This window comes from Fukomys damarensis, unplaced genomic scaffold, assembly GCF_012274545.1.
Source record: "Fukomys damarensis isolate Sample0158 unplaced genomic scaffold, DMR_v1.0_HiC HiC_scaffold_22, whole genome shotgun sequence".
NCBI lineage: Eukaryota > Metazoa > Chordata > Mammalia > Rodentia > Bathyergidae > Fukomys > Fukomys damarensis.
This window is the reverse complement of record NW_022900934.1, coordinates 10,791,930-10,803,278: the sequence shown is the minus strand read 5'-3', so window position 1 is coordinate 10,803,278 and position 11,349 is coordinate 10,791,930. Positions and strand designations below refer to the sequence as shown.

The following is an 11,349-nucleotide window of genomic DNA, read 5'->3' as shown; positions in this document are numbered from 1 at the left end:
AGCTCCACGCCGCACCCGCCCAGCCCCAGCCCTCGCAACCGATGGGCTCCAGTGGATGGGCGGGGAGGACAGACCCGCCCAGGAGGCCCTTTCCTCCACACACAGGGCCCTGGGGGCCATTGGACCCTGAGCTCTGTCTGAAGATTTCGTTTTTACACCCATACGTGCCAGGAGACGCAACAGAAGCATTGCCAGGGAGGCCAGGACATCGCAGGGGCCCCTGGCTCAGCAGGAGTCCACGCAACAGCCTGGGAAGGGGCAGGGCAGGACAGGGGTTAAGGGCAGCTGTGCCTCAGTTGGGGGAGAAGGGGACAATATCAGGGTCTGCCTGCACCCCTCCCTCAGGGCCTAAAAAACGGGAATGGCCTTACTGTGGCAATCATGCACAACTTAGTATAAAAGTCTACTATGAGATTACTTCCAAGTGAATTCTCTGTGGATTTAAAAGCTGTCCTGGGCCAGGGATTTAGCTCAGTAGCCCTGTGCCCACCTCACAAATGCAAGGGCCTGAGTTTGATCCCTGGTACTGGAAAAACAAATAAACAAACAAAAAACTGTCCAAGTCAACATGGGGGTGGGGAGCATTTGGACCGAGGGAGGCCTCAGCCCTTGGTATCTAAAAGAGCCCTGCTCCCCTGTCCACAGTCACTTTCCTGACCCACCCCGAGCTGAGTGCCGGGGCAGCCTGGTTAGGTTACCTGGAAATAAGGCCGGAAGGTGAACCCTGATACCCAAGCCAGGCAGCCCAGCTGGAGCCAGGGGCAGTGCCAAGGATCCAGACCCAGGGAGTGGATGCGGACAGAAGTACAAACAGACGCTTTTCCTTCCGTCGCTTCCTTTCTTACCCCTGGGCGGGGGGACAGCAGGGGTGGAGGCCCCAAGGTGGCCCCTCAGGGACCCCGGACCAGCTGGCCCCGGCCTTTTCTAGCTCCCTTAAGGAAGCACAAGGAAGGGCTTGGTCTGGGACATGGACAATGCTGGCCTGGGATGGTGGCCCTTGAGCCTGAGTGTCGGGGACCAGGTCACTCTGTCCTCTTTCCCCCAGAGTGCTGAGAGCATGGGGCTCCCCCTAGGGACCGCGGGGCTGCACAGCTGGCCCCCAGCCCTGAAGTGGACCCCCAGGGTGAGGACACCGGGAGTCCCCGAAGAGGCAGCTCAGAAGCAGTGTGACCCCAGCGCCGTACCGCCGCCCTCCCACCTAACAGGGTGCTGGCTGAGTGGCTCCATCACAGGAGCCCCACACTTCCTTTCCGTGCCTGAACTCTGGGACACTGGGTGTTCCTCCCTCTGGGTCCTTGACTGCATCTTATCCCGCCCAAAGTCTCCACCGAAGCCCTTCGTGGCCCCTCGACTGAGAACATGTTTCAGTTCTCTGCAGCCACAAGGTCCATGGGTCCCTCTTCTTTTCTGAGCAGGGTTCCAGGTGCCGGCCACACATTCGCTTGCTGTCTCTCAAGGTCCATTTGCCTCAGGACCTCAGCACCTGAAGGACCTCCTGTCCACCTAAAGGGTTCCCTACCCCTACCTATTCAGGACCTATTTCTTCTGCCCTTTCATGTCCCTGCCCAGCCCTGCTGGGAGGCTGGCCATCCTCCCCACACCTTCTTCTTGGTCCCGTGTACCCCTTGCTGAGGCCGAATCTGTCTTCATCATTGTATTCTTATGGTTGCTACCCACCCCTCACTAGGAGGTGGGCTCTGTCCCCAGAGCCTGGCATGGCCTAGGTCTCCTTACACATCTGCTGAGGACGCAGGGCGCTCCCAGCTGAGGTACCAACATTCCAGCCGGATGGAGGTGTGGCAGTCTCTCGGGCACACCTGGGTATGGGCGGCCTGTGCCAGGTGAGTGAGTCGGGGAGACCTCAGGCCTGGGCCCCTAGGGAGGGTCCATCATGCAGCCATGGAACCCAGAGCTCAGGGAACGTGGAAAGGGGCTCAGGGTCCTCCCCTGGGGCCTGCAGGACACCGGGGCCTGCAGAAGCAGCAGCAGCAGGACAAAGGCTCCAGGTAAGACCCGAGGGGAGGTCATTGCCTGGTGTGCAGGAGCAGGAATACGGCTGGGGGCGTTCATGGGGCCTCGGCTGGCCGCGGAGGGCGTGGGCTGCTTCCTAAGTAGTTGGGGGAGGGGCCGGAGATTCAGCTCAGTGGCGCCTCCACCCACCTCACCAGCATAACAATCTCTGGCACCCAAAACAATAAAATGTAACTGACCTAAGTAGTAGGGGACACTGGGGGCTCCAAGCAGGGCTGTGGCAGCAGGGGACATGCTTGTTGCCCACTCACTGACCAGTCAGGCTCTGCACCCTGCTGTGGCTGGGGACCCCACTTGTCACCCATCCTGTTAGACAGGTGAAGGCTTGGAGCCCCCAGGCTCGCCAGCTGGGGGATGGTTCCCTGGAGGCTGGCACAGCGCCTGTGATGGCTGTGTCCGGATGTCCCCCCAAAGCCTCATGCAGCATGACTGGGGCTTGTTCAGAGGTGGCTGGGTCTGGAGTGTGTGACGCTGGGATTGATTCGTGGGCCCTGGGATTAAAGGTATGAGTGCTCCCTGCCCCAAGCAGCCTGGATAAGACAAGAGGGGCAGGGAGATGCTGTTAAGGCCCCTTGTTTGCTTGCTTTTGCTGCCTTCTGCCTGCCGTGGACTGTTTCTCCTCTGTGATGGACCCTGCCTTGGAGCCAGCCGATTAGGGACTCAAACCTATACACACTGAACTGCATAAACCTTTCCTCCTTTAACTTTGGGTGTCAGGTATTTTGTCTCAGCAACGAGAGAAAAGTAACACAGTGCCCACACGAGACTCTGGGCGGCCAGGCTGGGTCATGGGCTGCAGTGCCCCCTTCCCAAGGGACTTCTCACCCCAGATCTATGGGGTGAGCTCATGGCTGTGGTGACAACACGGGAGGGAAGGGCATGTATGACTCCCAGTTTTCAGATGAGGAAGCCAGGGCTCAGAGACATGAAGTCACTTGCCCCAGGTTACAGAGCTAGGAGAGCCCCATTCTTCCCAGGGTACCAAACAGGAAGAACATTCCTTCCTAAACCCGCCCTCAGGAGACAGAGTCCCATCTCTGGAGCAGATGTACTATGTGACCTTGGGCTAGGGGACTCACTGCTCTGAGTTCATTTTGCCACGTACACCTGACATGCTCAGCCAGATTGACTTCGGAGCATTTGCGATGGTAACTGCCCGATCTCAAGGAAATTATATGTTTCTTGCAGCCCTGAGTGTGTCTGAATGTCTCTCTGCCTATCCCTCCATTCTCCCGGCTCCGATCGGGACATGAAAGGGAGCCTCGGGTCACTGGTGGCCCCGTCTTTTCTGTCCCCCCAATAATCCCCACCCGCATACAGGACACTGCATGATGGGGGGCACTTACGCAATCCTCCAGCTCTGTGTGCCGCTGAAGCCCGCAAAGGAGGCGCTGCGGCCCACAGCCCCCACGGCCCCGGCGTCCCCAGGGTACAGGAACCGCACCCTCACCGACATGGCTGTCACCTGGAAGGAGAGGACAGGACGGTCAGCCTGGCACAGCCACCTCTCAAATGCTGACTGTGGGACCCATCCTTCTGCTGTCCTCTCCGAGTCTCAGCACAGCCCCACCGCATGGGGCAGCTGGTACAGCCTCGGACTCACAGCAGAGAGACAGTCTCCCCGAGGTCACTGTGCTCTGCGTGCAGGTGTTTCCTGCTGCCCCGAAAGCAGGAGTCGTGGAACTGCGACTCCGGGCCGAGCCCTCTCCCCTCCCTGACCCTGCTGCTCAGCCTCTATCCGCTGTGTTCCAGATGCTGCTCTGGCAACATGCACTATAGCCACTCAGGCAGCGCCGGCCCTCAGGGGCTCCCGGCCCAGCGGAGACACACCAGGGACCGTTATGGTCCAGGGTGTGTAGTGCAGTGCCGAGGTCCCGCTCTAACCCTGCTGCGGTGACCAGAGCTGGGAAGGCTGAGCAGCCTGGGGCACAGGTCTGGGTGGGGTACAGAAAGATGATGGACCAGAAGCATAAAGGAGTTGGGGGGCAAAGAAGATGGCAGAGCACAGATCCCAGGCAGCCTCGGGAGCCCCAGGGTGGCTTTGGCCTTGCAGCTCGGCAAACAGAGCTGAGAGCCCTGGGAGGGCTTTGGGCAGGGGGACAAAGCCTAGGTCACAGCCTCCTCAGAGCAGGGGCTGCTGTTGACCCCGAACCCACTGACCATCTCTGACCCAAGCTGCAGTGAGGCCAGCCCAGGACCCTGGCTGTCTTTCCTTTTTTCTGAGCTACACTAGGCTGGAAAAATGCCCCACATCCCTTGGGAACATAGCCCCTCTGGCCAGCTCCTTCTAGCCTGGGCAGTTGGAAAGTTCCCCTCCATATCTAATCTAAATCTCTGCAGCTACAGTTTCATCCTCCTCAGCCAGGGTGCTGTCCGTCCAAGGATTGTGGGGATCCTGCTGGCCGGACCAAACCACAGACAGCGCCACCACGCCCAGGCGGGCCCTGCACCCCCACCGCGGCCACAGCCACCCAGGAGTCAGTCCTGCATCCCGATATCAGCTGCCCACAGGGCTGAGCCTTCACTCAGCACCCCCAACACATCTGTGTCCCCCTCAGTCCCCGTCTGCAGCATGGAGAAGCATCAGAAACAAGGAAGCTGGACCCGGGTTCAAGGCCCACTGGGCCCCCAGCTGGCTCCAGGCTTCCGTGATCACAACTGTGAAATGGGAACTCAGAAGAGACCTCACTCCACAGAAAGACAGAGGACACAGTGTACCCAGAGCCCACAGTGTGTAAACGTCACCCACAAAGAGCTGGCTGGCTGCATGTGCACCTGGCTGATGGAGACCTCACGCTGGAGGTGACCGACCAGGTGAGCAAGGGAGCCGGGTAAGGCAGGGGAGGCAGGTGAGCAACTTCACCTGATGGAAGAAGGTGAAACCATTCACTGAGCGCCTGCTGGGTGGCCGCCCTGGAGCTGGGGGCCATGATGAACCCCGAGAACAGGTGGAGAAGTTGAGGCATGCTTGCAACAGAAGCATCGTTTCTGCACTGGTCATTATTAAACTGACCCCATGCTAAATGCCAAATGCAAATTATCTTACTAAAGCCACACAACCCCCCAGGGGACAGGAGCTACTGATGCTCCCACTGGATAGATGAAGAAACTGAGGCTCAGATAGGATGCAAGATTGGCTCCCAAAGCCCGCAGGTGTCATGAAGCCAGGTGTCTCTTATGGCCACTTCAGCGCTGGTTGCTGTAAGTGGTCTCACCTGGCTTAGGGACTCAACTCGCATGCCAGGCTCCAACCCCACATAGCCCCCACCTGTGCCACTGGCTCACACCTGCTCACCAGAGTCAACTTGTAAATTTTTAGAGATGTTGTGAGCCAGCAGATAGTCCCGAGGGAGCTGCATCGGCCCTGAAGGAGTCTCAGCATCATGGTGGACTCTGGCAGAGGCTCCCCTGGGGGCTGCTGCCCGGCTGCCGCCCCGCTGGTAGTGAACCTCACCAGTGTGCACCCAGGGTGCGCCAGGCACCTTCCCACCCCGGGGTGGGCAAGGAAATGGAGAAGGAGCCACCACCGCCCACAGGTCACCCACTCCGGGAGAAAGAGAAGGACCATACGAAACGGCCGCCAAGCCAGGGGCAGCTGTGCACATCCCCGCTTAGGGTCAGAGGAGGGCAGCGGGGAGAGCCCAGGCCCTGTGTGCCTAGACCTCAAATAGCAGCTGAGCTTCCTATGGGCTCGGCTTCCCGGCTGTGTGGCTGTGTCCAGATGTCCCCGCACGGCCTCGCGCAGTCATAGGTGGGGCTTTCTCAGAAGAGGCTGGATCTAGAGTGTGTGCCCCTGGGACTGACTCAGGTGCAGTGCTAGGTTTAGGGGCAGCAGGGTTAAGGGTGTGTGTGCTAGCCAGCCGTGGATAAGACAGAAGGGGCAGAGAGAAGCTTGTCGCTGGTCACTTGCTTTTGCTGTCTTCTGCTTGCTATGAACTGTTTCTTCTCTGAGAGGCCCCTCTGCCATCCAACCCTGCCCTGGAGACGATGGATCATGGACTGAAACCACTACAAACCGCGAGCCGAAATAAACCTTTCCTCCCTTCACTTTGGGTGTTGGGTAGTTTGTCTCAGCAGGAACAGTAACTAAGACGCCAGCCATCCCTCCTCTCCCACCCCGAGGTGGCCGCCCGCAGAGCCTTGCCCCACACTTCCTTGCTCTCTTTGCCTCGGGGGTCCCCCCTGGCGTCGCAGGCCCTGACTCCCTACCATCAGCGTGAACTCTCTCCCCACCAAGTAGGGGCCAGGGGAGTGCTCAGTGCATGGGAGATGCCAGGCACATCTTTGGGAAACTGGGAGCCAGGAAGCAAAGCCGCCTCCTTCACAGCACCGACCCAGAGCCCAGCGGTGCTAATAATTACCGTCACCAAGCGCTAGGCCCTGAAGCGTGGTGGACAGAGCTTCCCGTAAAGGACCAGGTGGTAAATGGTTCTGGTTTTGCAGATCGTATTTTTTTTTTTTTGGGTCACAACTACTGTACTCAGTTCTACCCTTTTAGGTCAAAGGTAGCCACAGATGATATGCAAATGAGTGGCAGTGTCCGTGTCCCAATGAAACTTTATCACAGATGCAGCTGCTCCTGATACATAGCCCTGCTTTGCACAACCCTCTTCTGGGAGCCAGCACCCTGCTCCTCCTTTCTTTAAGGGCTTTAAAGGATATCATTTGAATCTCCAACACCACATGAGGCAGGGACCATGATATATCCCCATTTTGCAGATAAAGCAACTGAGACCTGGAGTGGGAGAGATGCCTCCTTCAAAATCCAGATCACTCAGGAAACACCAGAACTGGGATTTGAACCTGGGCACCCTGGGCTGCAAAGCCTGGCAACGCACACTAGGCTGTGCTTGCTCCCCCACCCACCCCCAGGACTCACCCTGCCTGGGAACCAGACCCAGACTGAGGGGGAGAGAAGGGGCTCCTGTGGGGAGGAGGGATGAAGCAGCGTCCAGCGCCCCCTCCTGGCCGGCCCTGGTGGGGCTGGTCCTGTGTAACCAGGTGACAATCCCACCCAGCTGGGTTTCTTGTGGGATAGAAGCAGGTTTGGGGATGGGATGGCAGGCGGAGTGGGAATCTTGAGAGCCTCGGTGGCCACAATCCCCCGGATGTTTAAGCACAGCCTAGCAGGGGCACCAGTCTCAGGAAAGGGAAGCTGCCGAGACTGGGGTGCCCTCCCTCTGACAGCACCCTCCCCTGCAGCGGCTGGCGTGGACTGCTAGCTGCAGGACTGTGAGCACACGTAGGGAGAGCCTGGAAGAGGACAGGGTCATGGGGAGGGACACCAGGAGCTCAGGGAGCCCTGGCAGCCAGGGCTCAGCAGGGCATCTGAGTTGGGCCAGAGACCCTGCTGGGCCCGGGGCAGAGGAGGGAGGCATAGCGGTCATGCAGTTCCCAAACCTTTGGTAGCAGACAGGCTGCCTCTTGTGCTCCTGTGTCCCTCGCTGCCTCTCTCTGGCCTGGCACCCAGGGAGCCCACACTTGAGACTGGCGCTGTTGGAATCAGCAGGCTGACTGCAGGGGGCTCCTCACATGGGCGGCTGCTCCAGACACTGGGCCTCTGCCCCCAAGGTGTGGCTGGAGGAAGCAGAGCCACCTCCACCCCAAACCTGTCCCGCTCACTGCTCACAGCTGCCCTGCGTCTCAGCTGCCGCCACCGGCCAAAGGAACCTGCAATTTCACCTCATTTAGAGGTGAAGCCTCTAAATTTAGCATTGTGGGCTTTTGGGGCTGGGTGGCTTTTATGCCTGACTCCCTCACTTAAGGCTCTTTTTTCTCCCTCTCAAATGCCTGCCAGGGATTCGTTTGCTTATAGGAGTTTCCAAAATAGCTTCTTGAGTTTAGAATGAAAGGAAATGGCAAAATAGCCCTGGATAAGGAATGTGCACTTATGGGAGAGAGCTCTGGAACCAGGCTGTCGGCACAGGGGCGCCAGAGGGAGCCTGCTCCAACCCCTGGTGTCACCGCTCACAGGCCTCACCTGGGTCCCGCCACAGCGAAGAGAGAGCAGCAGAACCTGGAGTCCTCCCCCAAGAGAGCTCCCCCTGTGCCGCGGCCTTGGGCATTTCCCAGCTGTCTTGCTCTCACTGCTGGGGAAGTCGCCCCTTGTGAGCACCCAGCTGCAGGGGCAGCGGCTCACTCTGTCTTATTCGCAGCTCTGGGCAGAGGCTGGGCCGGTAATTGACTGAATGAATGAGGGACAGAGCTGTTTCCTCAGAGCCCTGCCCGAGTCCTCCCCTGGAGGGGCTCGTGGGTTCTGAGTGCCTACTGGATGCAGGCACGGGGCACACAGCTGTGGACTATCCCAGGAGACTCGGTGGCAGTCAGGGCAGATGGGGCTGTGCCCTGAAGGGGAGTAAGCTGAGGCCCGCGGAGCAGCGAAGGGACCCTGGCTCATCCGCAGGCAAGGGAGGACTTCAGATGGCCCCCGAGAGAAGGGACTACTCACGTTACAGTCTAAACTAGGAGAGGGAATTGGCCGGTCAAGGAAGGCGGGAGGGCAGTGTGTGCCGGGAAGTGGGCACAGATGTGCAGGGCTCGGGGTGGAAGGGTAGGATCAGCTGGAGGAACGCGTTTCCCGGCTGGAGCACCAGGGTCAGCAGGGCACCCCAGATCCCACGACAGGTGTGTTTAAACTGCAGTAAGAAAGGCCTGCAGGTGCCCAGTGCTCGTCAGCCACTCACAGAGCCAGCACCCGCCTGGCCCAGGGGCCAGGTCTCCATGAACCAGCACTGCTGAGTGCCTGCTGGGAACCCCGGTGCCCTGGGGGCCTCTGTTCATGTGGCCAAGGCCTGTGTCTCCGGGGCCAGCACAAACGCCCTGAGAGCAGCCCAGGAGCCAGGGCTTGGCCTCTGCCCCTGCCCCCACAAGACCTCTCCGCGGCACCTACCAGGAGCTGACCGTTGGGCGGCCCCTCCCTGCCAAGACCCTGTAGTCCTTTCTTCTTTATCCCCCCTTGTCCTTGTGCAGTGGGGTGGGATGAACCCAGGGCCCTGAGTAGCTCTTTCTACCCCAGACCAGCACTAGCCCCAGGCAGAGGGTAGAGTTTGAACTGAATCAGGTTGTTTTGTTTTGTTGACTTGAGGATAACCACTTAGGGCGCTGTCTTCCATGTGTTATAAATTAGTGTTTTTAAATAAAGGACCTGGGTTAAAGTGGAGCAGGGAGACCCTGCTTGGTCCTGGGCCTCACTGCCTGAACCTGCCACCCTCAGAACCACCTGGAAGCAACCAGCAAGGGCACCAAGGTGGCCTCTGCAGAAGCCAGTGGCCTTCCGGGCAGAGCCTGTGGGCAGGTGGCCCTGGTGTCTTGCTTAGGAGCCGCTTCCTGGGAGCCCCAGTCACCCCTCCAGGTCCACTGTCCCAAGACAGCCAGGCAGCAGCACGAGAGTTGGCATCTGCGTCCGGGAGGGCTCGCCGGCCATCACATTGCCAACAGCTCCTACATCCCTCCTGGCTGGGGCAGATGCTCTGGGAGGCTCCTGCCCTGCTTGAAGCTGTGCCTGACCTGTGACTCTAAGGCTGGTACACAGCAAGTGCCAGTCACATTCACTGGGCCCAGCATGGTGGTGCACGCCTGTAATCCCAGCACTCGGGAGGCTGAGTCAGGAGGATCGCTGTAAGTTTGAGACCAGCTGGACTACATAGTGAGACCCTGTCCCCAAAAAACCAACCAACCAAACAAACATCACATTCACGGGCAGGTGGTGCTGTGTCTGTTTCCCAGATGAGAATGCTGGGCACAGTTTCCAATGGCCAAGCACAAGGAAAAGTTAAGTCATCCATGATTCAGCCCTGCAGAGGAGTTTGTGTGGCCATTAGGGACATAACTTCGAGGAACAATCACCACTGTAGGAGGGAGCTCCAAGATGTTGAACAAAAAGGAGCAAAAGGTAGACTGTACAAAGTGACCTGGATTTTATCTTTGAAATGCTACTTGCAATGTTCTACAATGGAGCCAGCGGTACCTGTAATCTCAGCACTTGGAAGAATGCGTCAAAAAGATCGCAAGTCTAAGTCACACCAGGGCAATTTAACAAGAACCCGCCTCAGAATAACTTTGTAAAAAAAAAAAAAATGGGCTGGGGATGTAGCTCAGTGTGAGGGCCTGGGTTCAATCTCTAGTACCATAAGGAAAACGAAGGAAGAAGAGAAGGAAGGGAGGGAGGGAAGGTTCTACAACGGACATAAGCTCCTTCATAATCAGAAATGTTAGTTTGAAGAAAGCAGAAGTTGACTGAGCTGTCCTCAGCCGTACAGTAATGAAGGCTTCAGGTGGACTCTAGGTGTCCTTTGAGGTAGAGGATGCTGCTTTTCAGGATGAACTGGAATTGGAAGAGAAAGTTCTCTCTTAAAGAGTTTTCTCTTACCAACATTGCCTCCATCCCCGCTAATGCTGCTGGGTTCTGCGAGGCAGACGACCACGGCTTTCCGCACAACATCCGGGCATTTCACCGGCCGGGCCGTCACCCCTCCCTCCCACCACCGCCGGTTACCCAGGGGTCTCCCCCAAGACCAGCCTGCAGGGTGGGTGGGCGAGGTGGCCGGAGCACAGGGGAGCCGGGGGCAGAGGATGAAAGCGGAGCTTTTGGCTTCGGCTATCAGCCAGCAGAGCTCAGGTGGAGCAGCTGGGAGGGAGGTGAAGAGAGAGCCCGGGGCAGGGCAGAGTCAGAGACCCTCCTGACACTGTGGTCATGGGAGGAAGGGGAGGTGGCCCGGTGGCTGCTGTCCGAGCGCCTCTGGTTGCCAAATGCAAACAGTACCAGAGCCCATGACAGGCGACGCCCCTGCAGGACCTGCTGTGCCCAGCTGGTCCTGGGAACGTGCTCATTAGTCCTGGCACCAGAAGGTCTGGCCTGAGCCTGCGCCCTCGGCCCTCTAAGTGCCCCCTTCTGTGTCCCAGACGCCTGGTTGAGGGCTGGATGTGCAGCATCTTGCTGTGTCCCACGGCACTCTGAGGAGGGTGCTGTTGGCTCCTCATTTAACAGATGGCGAAATGGAGGCTCACAGAGATCAAGTGGCAGCATCGTCTCCTTTCAACACCCCAGCTTCAGACGCTTGGCTGGGGCCTGTGCCCGCTTGACCCACAGCCCACCGGGGGCATGGAGGCATGGAGCCCAGGACCTCAGGAGAAGGTTCTGGGGGGCTCTTCCTCAGCAAGGCTGGAGCTCGGGGCTGAGCCAGCCTTGTTGTGGGGCTGCCCGTGTATGCAGCGGCCTGTCATACACCGGAAGCGCGGCCCCCACTGTGACAATCAGGAATGTCTCCAAATGTGTCCCTTGGGGCCACGTCTCTCTCTCTCTCTCTCTCTCTCTCTCTC

The 11,349-nt window shown here is 58.7% G+C and overlaps 1 protein-coding gene across 4 annotated transcripts in view; it reads right to left on the bottom strand.

The window, feature by feature from the left end:
• Window positions 1–11,349, bottom strand: part of Ripor3 (RIPOR family member 3) — a 64,926-nt gene that overhangs the window by 23,998 nt on the left and 29,579 nt on the right. For all 4 annotated transcript variants that reach the window (XM_010618220.2, XM_010618221.2, XM_010618223.1 and 1 more), the window contains exon 2: window positions 3,378–3,496. In XM_010618220.2, coding sequence (XP_010616522.1) covers window positions 3,378–3,496 — 119 coding nt within the window. The remainder of the gene's footprint in view (window positions 1–3,377; window positions 3,497–11,349) is intronic.